This window comes from Pholis gunnellus (assembly GCF_910591455.1).
Source record: "Pholis gunnellus genome assembly, chromosome: 12".
In the NCBI taxonomy this organism is placed as follows: Eukaryota; Metazoa; Chordata; class Actinopteri; order Perciformes; family Pholidae; genus Pholis; species Pholis gunnellus.
This window is the reverse complement of record NC_136539.1, coordinates 24222275-24243855: the sequence shown is the minus strand read 5'-3', so window position 1 is coordinate 24243855 and position 21581 is coordinate 24222275. Positions and strand designations below refer to the sequence as shown.

The 21581-nt window shown below is 41.7% G+C and overlaps 1 protein-coding gene across 1 annotated transcript in view; it reads right to left on the bottom strand.

The window, feature by feature from the left end:
• itgav (integrin, alpha V) overlaps positions 1-15052 on the bottom strand; it is a 29198-nt gene extending 14146 nt beyond the window's left edge. The window contains exons 1-11 of the mRNA XM_079170858.1: positions 14669-15052; positions 12155-12282; positions 6633-6721; positions 4909-5023; positions 3748-3809; positions 3565-3613; positions 1743-1865; positions 1580-1624; positions 1134-1177; positions 790-846; positions 395-447 (exon numbers count right to left, since the gene is read on the bottom strand). Coding sequence (XP_079026984.1) covers positions 395-447; positions 790-846; positions 1134-1177; positions 1580-1624; positions 1743-1865; positions 3565-3613; positions 3748-3809; positions 4909-5023; positions 6633-6721; positions 12155-12282; positions 14669-14829 — 926 coding nt within the window. The 5' untranslated portion in view covers positions 14830-15052. The remainder of the gene's footprint in view (positions 1-394; positions 448-789; positions 847-1133; positions 1178-1579; positions 1625-1742; positions 1866-3564; positions 3614-3747; positions 3810-4908; positions 5024-6632; positions 6722-12154; positions 12283-14668) is intronic.
• Between the last annotated feature and the right edge of the window lie 6529 nt (positions 15053-21581).

The window sequence follows — 21581 nt, the reverse complement described above, 5'->3', positions numbered from 1 at the left end:
TGTAATTGTTTGCGACCTGCATTGTTTACATGACCTTGTGGTCTTCTTCTCCTGTTTTTAATTGGCGCGCTGCAGCGTGTTAGAGCCGCCAGCTGTTACTGAAACGGTATTGACACAAAGGGGGCGGAGCTAAAAGTGGAACCAAACGCTGAATAAAACTTCAATTAACTTTGACGAAGTGAAACGTTTAACGTTGAAAAACACGGACGACTTCCAGACTCGCTCTGCTAGAGACCTGTCAATCACTGTGTAGCCCCGCCCCTAAAGCATCCCCTGCTTTATGGTCTGTTTGACTCTAAATGGACCATCATTCACTAAATGAACATCATGCTGTATTGAAGAAGACTTGAAACTAGAGATTGAGACCATAAACTCATGTTTAAAGTCTTCTTACCCGTCATTGTTAACATCTGTAGCAGCCACCGAGTGTCCAAAGTAGGCCGCCATCTACAGACAGAGAGGAAGAGGAGGAGGAGGAAGGTTTAACACTAAAGACATGAATTCTGTTTCCATTACACCTTTTACTTCCTCTTATATTTGTGTGTCTTTGATTCTTTGCTTTTACATATTTAATGAGCTCTAAACTACGAGAGAGAGAGAGAGAGAGAGAGAGAGAGAGAGGACGAGTTATGGAGGCCGGACAGGAAAGTGAGGAACTCTGTCATTAACTGATGGAAGCGTCTCATCTACTCCCTCCCTCCTCCTCCTCCTCCTCCTCCTCCTCCTCCTAAACGTGTACTCTCTCTTCTAAACCTTAAAGATGTGTGGAGCCAGAGTGGTGCAGCTCACCTGTGTTCCTGTGAAGTTCACCATGGACTCCATGTTGAGGCCGTTGAAGATGTTCACCTGCAGCAGAAAACCACGACACAGGAAGTCATCCGAGCTCTAGGGATTCAGAGTGTGTGTGTGTGTGTGTGTGTGTGTGTGTGTGTGTGTGTGTGTGTGTGTGTGTGTGTGTGTGTGTGTGTGTGTGTGTGTGTGTGTGTGTGTGTGTGTGTGTGTGTGTGTGTGTGTGTGTGTGTGTGTGTGTGTGTGTGTGTGTGTGTGTGTGTGTGTGTGTGTGTGTGTGTGTGTGTGTGTGTGTGTGTGTGTGTGTGTGTGTGTGTGTGTGTGTGTACCCCTTTAACACTTACATAACCCAGAGCCTTGTCTCCTCGAGGTACTCCGGTCACGTAATCTGAGCAGGAGAGAAAAATCACAACTCTGGTGACGACTTCTGTCGTTGTAAACCTTCAAAACTTCTAAATTATATCCTTTAATATTTTTTTATTTTCATCTGAAGTAAAAAAGACAATTCAAATGATATTTGTGTTAGAAGTTAAACAGCTCATAGTTCATCTCTAATATCTGTTTCATATTCATAAACATCTTACAACTACTGGATTTATTCTAGTTCATCACCAAAACTACATTTTACAGACTACATGTGAACACATCATGATAACGTTATAATGTAGCTTCAGCCAGTACTCATGTTCACTGAGCAGAGCCTGAAGGCATCATGATGTCACTGAACCTCCGTTGGTTAGCCGTTAGCGGTGCTGCTAACGGGTGGGGGGGGTCTAATCTCTGATCTCACCTTCTGTTCCGTCTTCGTTGAAGTCTCCGACCGTCACAGAGTATCCTGAGAACCGTGAACACAGGATGTCACCACAGTTCAGACAGCTGTGATTCATATACAGATGTTGATACTCATGGTGTGTGTGTGGTTGTGTGTGTGTGTGTGTGTCTGTGTGTGTTACCTAAATAACTGTCGTCGTACTGAGCGCTGGCTGACTTGGTGGTGAGGGTGTTTCCATACGGAGTGATGTACTTTCCATCAACCCGGGTAAAGATCTCAGCGAGATCGTCAGAAATCAGCTGACCTGAAGAGAGACGAGGAGAACATTAGAGAAGAAGACGAGGACAACGACAAGAGAAGAAGACAACGACGAGAGAAGAAGACGAGGACAACGACAAGAGAAGAAGACAACGACGAGAGAAGAAGACGAGGACAACGACAAGAGAAGAAGACAACGACGAGAGAAGAAGACAAGGACAACGACGAGAGAAGAAGACAAGGACAACGACGAGAGAAGAAGACGAGGACAACGACGAGAGAAGACAACGACGAGAGAAGAAGACGAGGACAACGACGAGAGAAGAAGACGAGGACAACGACAAGAGAAGACAACGACGAGAGAAGAAGACGAGGACAACGACAAGAGAAGAAGACAATGACGAGAGAAGAAGACGAGGACAACGACAAGAGAAGAAGACAATGACGAGAGAAGACAACGACGAGAGAAGAAGACAAGGACAACGACAAGAGAAGAAGACGAGGACAACGACAAGAGAAGACAACGACGAGAGAAGAAGACGAGGACAACGACGAGAGAAGAAGACGAGGACAACGACGAGAGAAGAAGACGAGGACAACGACGAGAGAAGAAGACGAGGACAACGACGAGAGAAGACAACGACGAGAGAAGAAGACGAGGACAACGACGAGAGAAGAAGACGAGGACAACGACAAGAGAAGAAGACGAGGACAACGACAAGAGAAGACAACGACGAGAGAAGAAGACGAGGACAACGACGAGAGAAGAAGACGAGGACAACGACAAGAGAAGAAGACGAGGACAACGACGAGAGAAGAAGACGAGGACAACGACGAGAGAAGAAGACGAGGACAACGACGAGAGAAGAAGACGAGGACAACGACGAGAGAAGAAGACGAGGACAACGACGAGAGAAGAAGACGAGGACAACGACGAGAGAAGACAACGACGAGAGAAGAAGACGAGGACAACGACGAGAGAAGAAGACGAGGACAACGACAAGAGAAGAAGACGAGGACAACGACGAGAGAAGAAGACGAGGACAACGACGAGAGAAGAAGACGAGGACAACGACGAGAGAAGAAGACGAGGACAACGACGAGAGAAGAAGACGAGGACAACGACGAGAGAAGACAACGACGAGAGAAGAAGACGAGGACAACGACGAGAGAAGACAACGACGAGAGAAGAAGACGAGGACAACGACGAGAGAAGAAGACGAGGACAACGACAAGAGAAGACAACGACGAGAGAAGAAGACGAGGACAACGACGAGAGAAGAAGACGAGGACAACGACGAGAGAAGAAGACGAGGAGGAAGAACAGAGCAGAACGTCAGAGTGAAGAACAGAAGAGTTTGATATCGTTCATGAGTTTGTCTACAAGCTTTAGGTTTAGAAAAACATTCAGAACATGTAATTAAAGGAGCCACAGAGACGCAGCGTTAACAAGTGTCTAACCACAACCAGAGGGGTGTGTGTGTGTCTGTGTGTGTGTAGCTGTGAGTGTTGACTCAACAGGAAACAATAATTAGGCTAACACACCCCTGGAAGAGAGAGAGAGAAAACATGTGTGTGACTGAGTCAGGATACAGTCTGTGTGTCACACCCTGTACAGTCAGACCACACACACACACACACACACACACACACACACACACACACACACACACACACACACACACACACACACACACACACACACACACACACACACACACACACACACACACACACACACACACCCTGCCAGTAGAAGCTGCCTGGTCCTCCCACCACCACTCTGTTGTTCTTCTGAAAGCACAGAAAGAAGAAAGAATGAAACTTTCATCACTTTCACTTCTCATTGGACCCCATCAGATCAGTGATGAAGTATTCAGATTACTTCCTTTAGTAAAAGTACTAATACCACACGTAAGAATAAGTACCTTCAGGAAGTCAACGCTGAAGCCGGCCTGACAGAAGCCCTGCCCCTCAGGTGAGTTGGCATCTGGACAGAGAAATAAAACAATAAAAAGGTAAACAGATGATACACTATTATTATTATTATTATTATCCAGTCTATACATCCAACAGCCAGAGTCCTTAGAATATAACTATAAAACGTTTTAGGTACTTTCTCTACTAAAACCCTGAAGAGAGAAGTGACATATTTATATATATATATATATATATATATATATATATATATATATATATATATATATATATATATATAAATATATATATAAATATACACTAGTGTCTGACTGAGGACTGTAGTTCTATGGTCCTGTAGGTCTATGGTCATGTAGTTCTATGGTCCTGTAGGTCTATGGTCCTGTAGGTCTATGGTCCTGTAGTTCTATGGTCCTGTAGGTCTATGGTCCTGTAGGTCTATGGTCCTGTAGTTCTATGGTCCTGTAGGTCTATGGTCCTGTAGTTCTATGGTCCTGTAGGTCTATGGTCATGTAGTTCTATGGTCCTGTAGGTCTATGGTCATGTAGGTCTATGGTCCTGTAGTTCTATGGTCCTGTAGGTCTATGGTCCTGTAGTTCTATGGTCCTGTAGGTCTATGGTCATGTAGTTATATGGTCCTGTAGGTCTATGGTCATGTAGGTCTATGGTCCTGTAGTTCTATGGTCCTGTAGTTCTATGGTCCTGTAGTTCTATGGTCCTGTAGGTCTATGGTCCTGTAGGTCTATGGTCCTGTAGTTCTATGGTCCTGTAGTTCTATGGTCCTGTAGTTCTATGGTCCTGTAGGTCTATGGTCCTGTAGTTCTATGGTCCTGTAGGTCTATGGTCATGTAGGTCTATGGTCCTGTAGTTCTATGGTCCTGTAGGTCTATGGTCCTGTAGGTCTATGGTCCTGTAGTTCTATGGTCCTGTAGGTCTATGGTCCTGTAGTTCTATGGTCCTGTAGTTCTATGGTCATGTAGTTCTATGGTCCTGTAGGTCTATGGTCCTGTAGGTCTATGGTCCTGTAGGTCTATGGTCCTGTAGTTCTATGGTCCTGTAGTTCTATGGTCCTGTAGGTCTATGGTCCTGTAGTTCTGTAGTTCTATGGTCATGTAGTTCTATGGTCCTGTTATCTCCAATGGAACACTGACTTGATCTGCAGGGCGAGTACTCCACCACCGTGCTGCCTTTCTTCAGGTAACACGTTCCCACCGGCTCTCGCTCAGAGACACCGAACGTTGACCACTGATACAGAGGAGCACAGGCCTGGAAAACACACACACACACACACACACACACACACACACACACACACACACACACAGACACACACACACAGACACACACACACACACAAAATTTTAAGTGGATCTGACAAAGTCCTAGGAGGAGTTCATTAAAGTATAGCGACTAGATCTATGGAAAAATGACACAAAAATCAAAATGGCTGACTTGCGGTATGTTTGGGAATACTGTTTTTGAAGTATCCATGTGATACATGTCCCTACCAAGTTTCATACATTTACCTGAAACGTAGCACTGGGGCTGCTCTTTTGAAATATTGTAGGGGGCGCTATGGAGAGAATTTACAACAACCAAGCCAAGAACCCATACAAAATACATCTTCCCATCACTTATGACACATGTACAAAGTTCCATGAGTTTTTGAGCATCCCAAGCCACTAAACCACCAGCTTCTTTTTCATGGCGAATGATGTGTTGCCACGGAAACAGCGTTCAACAAATCTCACAATATTCATGATGCTGCATCATCAATGTCTTAAGGCTACCCTTACCAACTTTGAGACTGATCTGAACTGTCTAGGAGGAGTAAATACAATTATAAAATGTGACATTTCCTTTTGCCAGTAGGTGGCGCTATGCGTTATTGAAAATGTTGGCATTGATGTATGCTCAGGCTTGAAGATTATGTAATTTTTTACAGATTGAATAATGTACCTTGGAGTTATAACAACTTTATTGTTCATGCCGAATGAGGCAAAATGGCCGCCACACCACGTCAAGGTTCTTCCATGAAAACTCACGAATTTAATAACTTTTCATCACAAAGGTCTGAAGAGCATTCTGACCAAATCTGAGGTTGATCCCATTCATTCTGTAGGAGGAGTTCGTTAAAGTACAAAGGCTGAAAACTGCGAAAAGTGACAAAAAAGCACAACATGGCGGGTTTACTGTAGCGCCCCCTAGTGGTTGAATGAAATGAAAATGTCAGGGTGTGTTACAGGATGAGATGTGCACATATGTGTATTGATATATAAGCCACGCCCCTAAGATGTTTATTGGTCCATATCTTATAAACGCAAAGAGATATCAGAAAGCTTTTAATAACCTTTAATGATGTAGATCTAATAATGATTCAGAGCAAATTTGGTAACAATCAGACCTAGCGTGTAGGAGGAGTTTGCAAAAATGTGTTTTTCACAAAATTCAAAATGGCAGAAAATCGGAGTTTAGGGGTCTGAGAGGCTTTTTTGTAGAGCTAGCGGAGTTGGACATGTGTGTTGAATTTCAAGTAAATCGGACATACTGGCCGAGGGGCGTCGCCAGTCCATCTTCTAGGGGGCGCTAGAGAGCCATTTGTTTACACACAAATATGCAACCTATATCAGATGGCTATATTCACAAGTCTGCACAATTTGGTGAGATTTTGAGTATGGCAAGTCCCTCAAATATGCGAGCGATGTACTATGTGTATTCAAATTTCAATAGGGCCTTCGCACGACTTCGTCGGTGCTCGAGCCCTAATAAAGGATAATAAAGGATAATAAAGGATAATAAAGGATAATAAAGGATAATAAAGGATAATAAAGGTTAATAAATGATAAAGTAAGGGATACATCATGTAGTTCCTCACCAGGATGTGTTCTCCATCAGATCGTACTGAGGCTCCGAACCACTGCTTGGATTTAAACTCCATCTGAGCTCCGTCTTTACTCCTGTCATCTGGAAAGAGATAAAAGTACAAATATCATTCATTTACGTAAATGAGCAAACACATAAAGACATAATGTGTTTACACATATAATATATATATATATATAATATATATATATATATATATTATATTATTTCTGCTGAGTGGAGGTTTCTACCACCATCAGTTTTTTTCTTGATTTCCTGAGAACACAAATGACTGATTTCAGGGAATAAACACCACCAATTGACACCACTGGTCCAAAGCATTAAGAAGAATTAAGAATAACTATTTATAGAAATAGAGCATCTCCTCTCTGATGGTCTCGGTTACTGAAGTAGGTCATTAAAGGATCAGGATTAATCTGAGACTGGTTCCGGTTCCTCATGAGATCAGTACAAACCCTAAGATGAGGAGTAATACACGGTGTACATGTACACACTAGCAGGTATGTAATACGTGGTGATCAAGAGATGAAGCGACGCCCTGTCCTCCTCTCAAACCACAGCCAGCTGACGTCACGGTGCTGCGTTCAAAGACTGAACCACCAGCGAGCTTCTGATGACTGTGAGCACACAGTGAGGAAACTTCAAGAGACGTTGGCTAAGAGGCTGGTTCCACTCAGAGCAGACAACAGAAAGGTTTCACTCATCTCTGGCAACAAATAAAGACGTTTTTTGTAATTAGGTCAGTCAACGGGGGGGGGGCGTTAAGCACCATGGTTAGTTACCCTAACCATGGCAACACACTCTTTGTTGTTGTTGTTTCGGGGGGGGGGGGGGGGGGGGGGGGGGGGGGGGGGGTTGGCCAATAGAGGCAACGACAACAAAGGCAGTCTAAAGATACGAGTCAGTTCAGAAATCCTTTAAAGTAAATGTTAGAATAAAAGTGTAGGATTGGTAGGATGAAGGTGTGTGGACTGTTTAAAGGGCCAGTGTGGTTAATGAGGTACTTATACACAGTCATAGTGTATTACTACAGTAGATGACGGGCAGCACTTTAAAACACCAAAGTCACAGCGACACTAAATGACTGTTTAAAGGAGCAGATGCAAAGTGTGATCTTTTAAATTCATTTTACACCACAGCTCTCTGCTGCTGCCTCCACCGGTTAGTGACTGAAACTATTCATGTCATGTGGACGTAGAGGCTCTGATAGCTTCCTCTCACTTCCTGCTACGAGCTGCCCAATAAAACATGGACGAGTCAAACCTCTGAAGAAAATGGGACATTAAAAAAGTTTGTGGTCATCATGGTTAGACGGCCCAGAATAGGACAGACACACACACTGAGTCATGACACACACACACACACACACACACACACATTCCAGTCAATTCTGTTCTCTGGTCCAGTAAAGCTTTGGCCAGCAATCAGGTTAGACCAACAACAAAGGCCTTTATTGTGGGAGGAAAACACACACACACACACACACACACACACACACACACACACACACACACACACAAAACTAGGCCACTCACTAACAGCATTACAGCCAGAGGCAACAACATCAGTTGAAATCAGCTCGTATGTATCAGATAATACCAGCTTCATGCAGATATGTGTGTGTGTGTGTGTGTGTGTGCGTGTGTGCGTGTGTGTGTGATCACACAGTAAAATACTGTTACAGTAAAAGTACAGTAAAAATGTCACAAATGTGTACCCGAGTACGTACGTGTACTTAGTTACTGGTTTTCAATATACTACAGTAGAAGTATTTCTAGTATTTTCTACATGTAGAACAATGAACGAGAACCTTCACCAGTTTTTGATTCTTTTTCAGTATAATTATTGTATTATTATGATTGTTATTAGATTATTATTGTGTTTTTGATCTTCATATTTTAAATGTGGAACGTTTCACTTTCTGATCTTTACACTTGGCTTGTTTAGTTTTATTGATTCAAACATATTTTACTGTCATTATTACTGTTGTTGTGTTGAAAATGTCCCTTCAGGGCTTCCGTCAGCTGAGTCTACATTTAAAGTGACATCATATCCTGTTACTGTCTGAAGCACCTGGTTCAGGTTTTCCTCAGACCTCATCCAGTCTGTCAGACCACTGAGTTGTGAAAGCTGCAGGTTTGAGTCAGCGCTGGTTTAGAGGCTGAAGAGTTTCAACAGACGTGTTTAGAAACGTGATTATCTCAGTTTAATGTGTTTCATGAGGCAACAGAGTCCACGCCCAGAGACCATGCTCACTGTGTGTGTGTGTGTAATCACTGTGTGTGTGTTTGTGTGTGTGTGTGTGGGGGGGGGGGGGGGGGGGGGGGGGGGGGGGGGGGGTATTTTTTACCTCCACATCCAAACTAAACTTTCCATGAGTCTAAATCTTCTCACATGTTCATGTCTCAGTAACATGGAGGACACACAACTTATCTAGTATTTACTATTTTTCATAGCTTTTCTGTTTTATTTCTATTTGTTGTTACAAAATGATTTATTTATTTTATTTATTTTATTTATTTTATTTATTTTATTTATTTTATTTAATTTATTTATTTATTTTATTTATTTTATTTATTTTATTTATTTTATTTATTTTATTTTATTTAATTTATTTATTTTATGTCTCACACCGACACACAGACTTGTGATGAGTCATCATGTTTCACTGGATATTTAACTCTTCAGATAACTGAAGAAATGCTTTTTGTTATTTTCTCATGAATTCTATTGTCAGGGTTTCCTGATATTTATGAAGTGTCACTGACGGTTCAGTCTGTTTCCTGTGAGACAAGACACACGGTGAGAGAACCAGCATTCTGTATGAATAATAATAATAACTTTAGTTATAGAGCAGCTTTACAAAGTGCTTTGACAGACAAAGCAGCAAAAACAACAACAACAATAACAGAAAGACAAAAATAACATAATTTAGTAAAATCAACAAACACAAATGAAACAGAATAGCGACGACGTCACATAAAGGCCAGTCTGTGAAGATGAGTTCTAAAGAGAATAAAGAATAAAGAATAAAGAACATAAGAACTGGAACCAGAAGAGACGAGTCCGCACAATGTTTCACCACAACATTCCTCAGTGTGTCCCGACACGAGTCTGCCCGCCCGGCAGCAGCTCCTTATGTGTTCAAGAGGTGCGTCCAGGACTACATACTTATATATTTATATATTTATACACGAGTTCAGGCTTTAAGGTTGTACTGAGCAGATCCAAGCGTTGACTTCTGCACAGATTATTGTTTTGTTGTTGCCGATCCGTCGTGTTTAAAGTTATTCCTGCACAGCGTCGGATAAACATCAGCCTTCAACAGCCGGTACACACTATACATATACTACACTATACTATACTAATACTACACTATACATATACTACACATACTATACTATACTTATACTACACTATACATATACTACACTATACATATACTACACTATACTATACTAATACTACACTATACATATACTACACTATACTATACTAATACTACACTATACTTATACTACACATACTATACTAATACTACACATACTATACTAATACTACACTATACATATACTACACTATACATATACTACACTATACATATACTACACTATACTATACTAATACTACACTATACATATACTACACATACTATACTCTACTTATACTACACTATACATATACTAATACTACACTATACATATACTACACTATACATATACTACACTATACATATACTACACTATACATATACTACACTATACTATACTAATACTACACTATACATATACTACACATACTATACTATACTTATACTACACTATACATATACTAATACTACACTATACTAATACTACACTATACATATACTACACATACTATACTATACTTATACTACACTATACATATACTAATACTACACTATACATATACTACACATACTATACTAATACTACACATACTATACTAATACTACACTATACATATACTACACTATACATATACTACACTATACATATACTACACTATACTATACTAATACTACACTATACATATACTACACATACTATACTATACTTATACTACACTATACATATACTAATACTACACTATACATATACTACACTATACATATACTACACTATACATATACTACACATACTATACTATACTTATACTACACTATACATATACTACACATACTATACTATACTTATACTACACTATACATATACTACACATACTATACTATACTTATACTACACTATACATATACTACACATACTATACTATACTTATACTACACATACTATACTAATACTACACTATACATATACTACACATACTATACTAATACTACACTATACATATACTACACATACTATACTAATACTTATACTACACTATACATATACTACACATACTATACTAATACTACACTATACATATACTACACATACTATACTATACTTATACTACACTATACATATACTACACATACTATACTATACTTATACTTATACTACACTATACATATACTACACATACTATACTATACTTATACTACACTATACATATACTACACATACTATACTATACTTATACTACACTATACATATACTACACATACTATACTATACTTATACTACACATACTATACTAATACTACACTATACATATACTACACATACTATACTAATACTTATACTACACTATACATATACTACACATACTATACTAATACTACACTATACATATACTACACATACTATACTATACTTATACTACACTATACATATACTACACATACTATACTATACTTATACTTATACTACACTATACATATACTACACATACTATACTATACTTATACTACACTATACATATACTACACATACTATACTATACTTATACTACACTATACATATACATACTAGTATACTTATACTATACATACTATACTAATATTCATATGCTGCACACTTCAGACACATTGAACCCAAACAAAAAGAAACTAAAGATAGAAAGACTGAAACTAACTCTGAAGAACTGAAACTGAACCACAAACACTGAAAACTGAACTAAAGTGAAACTCAACGACCTGCTGAGAGCTCGACAGACTCAATGACATCACTCAGGTGATGAAGGCTCACAGAGGTCTTCTTCACTTCCCTCAGCTTCATCACAGTTCAGTGAAAGCTCAGAGTCTCTGGAGTTTAACCTTCACAGAGCAGCTGAGACCAGATTACTTTATTAGGGGGCCACAGGGTCCCTGGTAGGGTTTCTGTTTCTGTCCCTTCAGAATAAAAGACAACCCAGAAGGTTTCAGAATAAAAGTCAACCCAGAAGGTTTCAGAATAAAAGACAACCCAGAAGGTTTCAGAATAAAAGTCAACCCAGAAGGTTTCAGAATAAAAGACAACCCAGAAGGTTTCAGAATAAAAGACAACCCAGAAGGTTTCAGAATAAAAGCCAGAAGGTTTCAGAATAAAAGCCAGAAGGTTCTACACTAACCTGTGTTGTCGAACTCCAGCTGCTGGCAGGAGGAACTCTTCCAGGGACAGCTGTACACGGCTCCTCTCTCCTCTACACTACTGGGTGAGGAGGTGTTAGCTCGGGGAGCGCCCACCAGAACATCTGACCTGAGGAGAGGAGAGGAGGAGAGGAGGAGAGGAGACGAGGAGACGAGGGCTTCGTCACTCTACAGTTTACATCTTCTCAAACACGTACGACACTGATTATTATAATAGAAATGAGTCATATTGTGATAATTATTATAATATGTGGACGTATGACCTAGAGGACAACGAAGGGGGCGACTAAGGGAACGACAAAGGGGATGATGTAGGGAACGATGTAGGGAACGACAAAGGGTACGACGAAGGGGACGATGAAGGGGACGATGGAGGGAACGACAAAGAGGACGATAAAGGGGACCACCAAGGGGACGACGAAGGGAACGACGAAGGGAACGACGTAGGGGACGACGTAGGGGACGATGTAGGGAACAACAAAGAGGACGATAAAGGGGACCACGAAGGGAACGACGAAGGGAACAACGAAGGGAACGACGAAGGGAACGACAAAGAGGATGATAAAGGGGACCACGAAGGGAACGACGAAGGGAACAACGAAGGGAACAACGAAGGGAACGACGAAGGGAACGACAAAGAGGATGATAAAGGGGACCACGAAGGGGACAACGAAGGGAACGACGAAGGGGACGGCGAAAGGGACGACAAAGGGGACGATGTAGGGAACGACAAAGGGGAAGACGACGAAGGGGACGACGAAGGGGACGACGTAGGGAACGACAAATGGGAAGACGACGAAGGGGACGATGGAGGGGACGACAAAGGGGAAGACGACGAAGGGGACGACGAAGGGGACGACAAAGAGGATGATAAAGGGGACCACGAAGGGGACGACGAAGGGAACGACGAAGGGAACGACAAATGGGAAGACGACGAAGGGGACGACGAAGGGAACGACGAAGGGGACGGCGAAAGGGACGACAAAGGGGACGATGTAGGGAACGACAAATGGGAAGACGACGAAGGGGACGATGTAGGGAACGACCAAGGGGACGACGAAGGCTCGGTATAGAGCTCTGACGTGGATTGTTCGGACCGGTGGAACGTCTCGGGGGGACAAGTTGCTTTTTAACCAAAGCTAAAGTTCTAAATGTAGTTTTACTTTTTAAACAAGAGAACAAAGCTCTTCATCATCGTGTTCTTTCTGATATATTTGAAGCTGTGAAATGAAACGATGAATTAATAAACTCATCATGAAAGCGTCCACTAAAGGACTGAAGCGGTTTCAGGACGGGACATCTGGAGGAGATGATTACACGTCTGCTCTTAAAACAGGAAACCAGAAGACAGACTGATCACATGACACCGAGCGGAAACATGAATATAAATACTTGAGGAAAAACTTCATGAACCAAACATCAACACATCTGCAAACAGATGCAAATTAGCTTCAGCTACAATCTGGTACAGCGCATCGAATGGACACATTTATGTTTAAACTGTACAGGGTCCCTTTAAATGTGATTCATAATAATAAATCTATGAAGACACAATAAAAGCTCTGAAGCCATTTTCATGGCTCAAGTTTCAACGTTTGGAGAATTTAGATCGTTAACCTGCTGATGTGAAACATAGTACTCAAGTACTATCTCATAGTACTTCACGAGTATTTCCATTTAATGCAGTTTTATACTTCTTTAGAGGTACATATCGTACTTTTTACTGTACTACATCTCAGAGGTACATGTTGTACTTTTTACTACATTTATTTGACAGCTTTAGTTACAGATTCAGATTATTAATAAATAATGATGATTAAACTACCAGCAGCATATAAAGTCAACCAACACATTAAATACAATACTATATAATATAATACCATAATATAGATTATATTATTCTGCATAACGAGTACTTTTGCTTTTTAATTATACTTTGAAGTACTTCAGTGCTTTTAAACTTTTAAATGCAGGACTTTTATACTTACAGCGGAGTATTCATATTAATAATACTTTAGTTATGTGTGTGGTGTATATACACACATACATATATATATATATATATATATATATATATATATATATATATATATAAGGTAAGATAATTCTGTATTCGTCCTGCAGTGGGGAAATCTACAGGATTACAGCAGCAAAGTGAAGTAAATATACAGTTAATATATACACACATATATATATATATATATATATATATATATATATATGTGTGTATATATGTATATATATACTGTATAGTAACTGTATATTGCAACAAGAGACATAGTAAAAAAACAATGTATTAAAACAGTAAAGAATATTAATAAGTAAAAAAGTAAAACATTATATATACAGACAGAATACTTGTATTGTGTATTTATATATACTTGTGTGTATTCATATTGCACAGATTGTTCGTGTGGTATTGATCCTGAGTATCTGATCACTTTATATATATGTGTATATTTATATACACATATATATATTTAGATGTATCTTACTGCTTGTTGTTGGGGGGGCTGAAGAAGTCCACCGAGAAGCCGAAGTAGCTGCCCTCCGGCCCGGAGAAGACGGCCGGTTTGTCGGCGTCCAGGTTGAAGGATCCTCCGCGACGGAGGAGACCCAAACACAGCAGGACGAGGACCGTGCGTCCTCCGGCCATGGCTGCAAGAACCACCGAGGAAGACGGTTTAAAGTATATATATATATATATATAAATATAAATACAAACACAAGCGCGTTAATGTTTTTTTAGTCTTAGTTAAACCGCGACTTCCGGTGTCACCCCGAAGTCTGTCCGGTTCTGTCCGGCGGTTCGTTAGCCTGTTTTTAGCCGAAAAAAGTAGCAGAAATACGGGGACAAGCTCGGGGAAAGGCCGCGACCGACCGACCGACCGACCGACTGAGTGTGAGTGAGTGTGTGTGTGTGTTTGGAAGTGTGTCAGTCGACCACTAGTGTCAAGTTACATTACTAGACCCCACGGTGTCCGGTTAATCCCCTTCAAAACAAAAGCACTGGCGTGTTATTTTTAAATATATATTATTATTAATATATATTTTTGTTCATGATAAGTACAAACAAATAAGGCATGTTTACAAGTGTCATTAAAGGTAGTTATCAAAAAGTGTATTCCTCAGGTTGAGCAAAATACAAATATAAATTACAGAAATAAAACTAAATTTAAAAGACATCCATATAATTAAGTTACATTTAAAACAACTGTGTTATCTCAAACTAACTTAAACGCTGAATAACTGAGAACTCTCTCACTGTGAAGTAGAATGTATTTAACTTTTAGACGCATTAAATAATATTTATATATTATCCTGACCCAAAGAAATTCAGACAAATTAAATATTTGTTTTATTTTAGACAATTTTGAAATATAAGAGTTCCTCTCTGTGTATTTAAACATGACAGTATATACAAACAAAATGTATAATGTACAGGTACGTCAGATGTTAAGTGTTTGGTGTTTAATTAATATCTTGTTCATAATCAGAAGAAAAGAGATAAATCTTTATTGATCTCCAGAGGAGACACAGACTGACAGAAACACGAACAGGCAAATACAGAAATATAAATAAATGAATAAAGAACAGTTAGACAATAGAAATACAGACTAACTAGATTCTATGTCGTTTGAATGCAGCGGATGTTTACAGTGCTACTACTTTTACTTCAGTAAAGTAAGTACTTTATATGACTTTTAACTTTTAAATGAGACTCATCAATCAGCTGTTTCGTAAAGGAACTAAATTAAAAAATGTTTAACCAAAAGTCAGGCTTTTATTCTGAAGGTGATATATCTGTTTCCTGTGTTTTCCGGCCTTTTGGGGTTCTAACTTGATGGAGCGGATTCCTGACGCACAACAGGAAGTTCACCGGAGGAACACAACATTTTATTTGGAGGGTTTTACTTTTTACATTATTTTGGTAATGAATAATACATGAACCATTAAATAAAATAAAATATATTTATCTACTCAGCAGAATATAAAGTTACTAAAATGAGCTCAAGCTTCATCAGCTGCAACATTAAAGCGATGAACACATTAATGCATCAATATTTATATATAATATAATATATATTATATGGCATGATGAGTACTTTTACTTTAGTACATTGTGTTTATTTTACTTTATAGTTTTTATTAGTTAATAGTTTAAATGCAGGACTTTTATTTATAACAAAGTATTTATACACTGTTGTAGTACTTTCATTTAAATGTAGTGTTGGTTCTGGCGCCCCCTGTGGACTAAAGCTGTAGTGTCTCTGAGCTCCAGACTCCCTTTAGTAAACCTCTCATGTTACTGCAGCAGGTCTGACAGTCTGACCCTCTCAGTCCTGGTTCTGGTTCTCCCGTGCCTCCCTTCCCTCCAGCGGGTCCAGTAATACGTCCTGGGTCTCCAGCAGAGAGGTGTCGGTGTTGACTCCCAGAGAGGAGAAGCTCTGCTCCTGGAGGAGGAGGAGGAGGAGGAGGAGGAGGAGGAGGAGGAGGAGGAGGAGGAGGAGGAGGAGACGCTGCTGCTGCTGCCGGGAGCCGAGCTCTCCTCCTCCCTCCAGAGCTCCTGGATCTGGGTCTGTCCACGGTGGACCGGTCTCTGCTGGAGTCTGAGCTGAAGGAGGTTCTGGTGAACCTGCATGAGTTCATCTGGTTTCACCAGAATCCGACCCGGTGGCTCCGATGACGAGCATCAAGAATAACTCTATAGAAACAGACCATCTTCTCTCTGATGGTCTCTTTACTGATGGAGGTCTGATAGAGGATCAGGACTACACTGAGACTGGTTCATATAGAGGATCAGGACTACACTGAGACTGGTTCATGTAGAGGATCAGGACTACACTGAGACTGGTTCATGTAGAGGATCAGGACTACACTGAGACTGGTTCATATAGAGGATCAGGACTACACTGAGACTGGTTCATATAGAGGATCAGGACTACACTGAGACTGGTTCATGTAGAGGATCAGGACTACACTGAGACCGGTTCATATAGAGGATCAGGACTAAACTGAGACTGGTTCATATAGAGGATCAGGACTACACTGAGACTGGTTCATGTAGAGGATCAGGACTACACTGAGACTGGTTCATATAGAGGATCAGGACTACACTGAGACTGGTTCATATAGAGGATCAGGACTACACTGAGACTGGTTCATATAGAGGATCAGGACTACACTGAGACTGGTTCATGTAGAGGATCAGGACTACACTGAGACTGGTTCATATAGAGGATCAGGACTAAACTGAGACTGGTTCATGTAGAGGATCAGGACTACACTGAGACTACACACAATTCCAACTCTTTATTTGTTGGCGACTGAGTAGAGTCTTGAGTTAATAAAGACCCATGTTAAGACAGACCAGAATAGAGTCTAGTCTAGTCCAGATCAAGTCCCAAGTTGAAGTCTCAAGTCTCAAATCAAGTGTGATTCAGGACGGTGAAGAACCTGAAGTCCTGAGAGCTGAATCCAACATGTTCTTTAAGTCCTAAATCAAGACAGAGTCCACAGTCCAAAGACCAGGTCTCTTAAACACAGGACCATGTCGTCTGACAAAGATCATATTTAATGCATTCGTGATAAGCTCGACAGTTGATGTAAAGTCGTCTCACACAGAACCAGGTCCTCGTCTCCTCACAGTCTGGATCCAGAAACAAGGTTTTGCTCTTATTTGGCCATGAAATGCTGTGAATCACTACAATGAAGTGAGCTCTCAAGAATGTGTGGCAGGACTCCATGAGGGGGTGTGTGCGTCTGTGTGTGCGTCTGTGTGTGTGTGTGTGTGTGTTTATGTGTGTGCCTGTGTGTGTGCGTGTGTGTGTCTGTGTGTGTATGTGTCTGTGTGTGCGTCAGTGTGTGTGTGTCTCTGTGTGTGTGTGTGTCTGTGTGTGTGTGTGTTTATGTGTGTGTGTATGTATGTGTGTGTGTATGTGTGTGTCTGTGTGTGTGTGTGTCTGTGTGTGTGTTTATGTGTGTGTGTGTGCGTCTGTGTCTGTTTGTGTATGTGTGTGTGTGTGTGTGTGTGTGTGTGTGTGTGTGTGTGTGTGTATGTGTGTGTGTGTGTTTGTGTCTGTGTGTGTCTGTGTGTGCGTGTGTGTATGTGTGTATGTGTGTGTGTGTAGCTCTGTGGGAGTGAGGAGTTTATTTATAAAGTCAGATTTCTGAAAAGTTTTTCTCCAAAAGGTCAAAATAAATCTCTACAAACTGAATCAAGTCAGTTTAATCAAACATTTAAAACAAAGATAAATTATAAAATCTAAACTCAGATCAAACTGTTGATGTTGATACTCTGTCAGCAGAGGGCGCTGCTGCTCCTTCAGTAGACAGACATGGGTCCAGTCCCTGTGTCCCCCTTCAGACCTTAGACCTGAATCCTCAGGGACTCACTGAGCTCACCTGGTACCTGGTTGTGTTTTAGAGACTGTGAGGTTATAAATACCACGTATCACGTTACCTGACAACGTGTTATGTTATGTTCAATTGTGGGTTTTATTCTTTTTACTTCCTGATTAATAATTCCTCTTCTAACAGTTTCAGTTTGTTTTATAACAAGTTCCCCTGAAGTGTTAAAGTGTCGCTCTGTTTAGGATTCAGACATTTAAAGGAGAAAGGTTTATAGTTAGTGCTGGTTCAGGTTTATAGTTAGGGCTGACACAGGTCTATAGTTAGGGCTGGTTCAGGTTTATAGTTAGGGCTGGTTCAGGTTTATAGTTAGGGCTGGTTCAGGTTTATAGTTAGGGCTGGTTCAGGTTTATAGTTAGGGCTGGTTCAGGTTTATAGTTAGGGCTGACACAGGTCTATAGTTAGGGCTGGTTCAGGTTTATAGTTAGGGCTGGTTCAGGTTTATAGTTAGGGCTGGCTCAAGTTTATAGTTAGGGCTGGTTCAGGTCTATAGTTAGGGCTGGTTCAGGTTTATAGTTAGGGCTGGCTCAAGTTTATAGTTAGGGCTGGTTCAGGTTTATAGTTAGGGCTGGTTCAGGTTTATATTCAGGGCCGGCTCAAGTTTATAGTTAGGGCTGGTTCAGGTTTATAGTTAGTGCTGACACAGGTCTATAGTTAGGGCTGGCTCAAGTTTATAGTTAGGGCTGGTTCAGGTCTATAGTTAGGGCTGGTTCAGGTCTATAGTTAGGGCTGGTTCAGGTCTATAGTTAGGGCTGGTTCAGGTCTATAGTTAGGGCTGGTTCAGGTCTATAGTTAGGGCTGGTTCAGGTTTATAGTTAGTGCTGACACAGGTCTATAGTTAGGGCTGGCTCAAGTTTATAGTTAGGGCTGGTTCAGGTTTATAGTTAGGGCTGGTTCAGGTTTACATTCAGGGCCGGCTCAAGTTTATAGTTAGGGCTGGTTCAGGTTTATAGTTAGTGCTGACACAGGTCTATAGTTAGGGCTGGCTCAAGTTTATAGTTAGGGCTGGTTCAGGTCTATAGTTAGGGCTGGTTCAGGTCTATAGTTAGGGCTGGTTCAGGTCTATAGTTAGGGCTGGTTCAGGTCTATAGTTAGGGCTGGTTCAGGTCTATAGTTAGGGCTGGTTCAGGTTTATAGTTGGGGCTGAATCAGGTATATAGTTAGGGCTGGCTCAGGTTTAGTTAGGGCTGAGTTTAGTCAGGAAACACTAAATGAAGGACGTGTTCGATGGGATGATTATGTGTCGAGGAGTCGGATGAAAAGGGGCCCTGTGCCGGGGGGAAGAACGGGAGCCAAAGGTTGGTCGAGGTTGTGTTCGGTTGGATGATTGGGGGCAAGGTTCTCTGCTTCATCATCCCCCAAAGTAACTTGACTGGACTCGGTGGGAATGGGCTCTTTGGATGTCACTGAGGTGGCCTTGGATGTAGTTATAGCAAACTTAGTTAGACCAGCGGCCGAGAACTTTAATGGTGTGGTCTGGGATTCCTTGTCTGGATGCGGTTGAAGTGACTCCGGTGTGGAAGGAGTGACCAGAGTATAGATCCAGAGAAATCGGGAAGCATGGAAGAACCAAGCCTTGAAAACACGGAAGGAGCACATGTAGGTAAGGCGAAAGGACGGGGTAACAGGGCAGTGATGACGCAGTGGGTGGCTGGGTGTGAAGGAGCCCCACACAAGTTGCAAGCCAGAAAAAAGCAAGCCACAAACACAAGTTCACCAACAAGGACCACGCCAATAACAATATGAGTTTCGAGAGGTTTATTGCGTGATGGAATGATTGTTCGATTTAGGAAGGGGTCAAGGGAGAGGGATGAAGGGTAGGGATAGGGGTAGAGGGATGAAGGGATGTAAGAGTGTAAGGAGAAGAAACGAGGAGGGTAGAGAAGGTCGTAGATTGAAGGTTTGGCAAGCGATGGGGGACCGTTGGTGTCCTGATGGCTGGCGGTAACTGGGGGAATGGAGACTGTAGAATGGGGGCCGTCTCTTTGGAAGCTCTGGTGGTGCAGAGTCCCCCAAAAGATCCCCAAAAAGATCACAAAGTCCGATGCCGGTGGGCATTGCTGGTGTCGTTCAGATTGGAGCGGATGTAAGAGAGGTACGCAGGGGAAGACCAACGACCAAGAATCTTAATAATGTGGTCGGGAATTCCTTGGCTTGAAGCGGTGGAAGAGGCGCTGATGCGGAAAGGATGGCCCAAGTAGACTCGGGGGTATTCCGGATCTGGCTAAGATATGGCGAAAGTGGTGGTGAACCCGGGACCGCGTGGCTCCTTTGCCTGTGACGAACAGGGGATTTTGTGGGGAAGTTCGGCTGGCTGAACTTGAGCTTGGGCTTGAGAAGTCGCGGATGGATTCGTACAGACTTGGGTATGAGTCTGGTCGGAAAGGTAGATGGGCTGGAGTGGACCGTTTTGGTTGGTCTTGCTGCATTTGGGGTGATGGGCGACGGGAGGTGTCGGGAGGATGGATGAAATGTCGGGTGCGGTGGCATGTCGTGACGGATGTTGGTTGGAGTTCGAGGTGGTGAACTCGGAGCAGTGGGAAGCCAAAGAAAGCCAGCAAGAACGTGGACTTTAATACTTTTCCCCTGAAGGGAGACAGATAGCCTGAGCGGAGTGTACGGATGCAGCGGGTGAGGAGGTCCGAAGTGAGGGGCAGATGTTTAGGCGTAGGGCGTGGTTCAACTTTACGGAGACCTTCGAGTAGCATAGCGATGTGTGAGCGGGTAGAGGCTGGCGCGGAGCCCCCGAGGACTGTTTGGTGAAGAAGTTGATACCAGACGTTGGTAACCCGTATAGTGGAGGATTTGATCTTAAGGAGGGAATGGGTGAATGACTGAAGTAAGGATGTCGAGTGACGGGAATGGAAGCCTGAAGAAGGCGTGAAAAGCTTCGAAGCGGTTCCGTCCAGTGAGGTACGATGAAGTGCTTGAGGATGCCATCTTGAGAAGCAGAGATTAGGTGTTCCTGTTGCGGGGTCTTGGCCTCCGCATGAACGG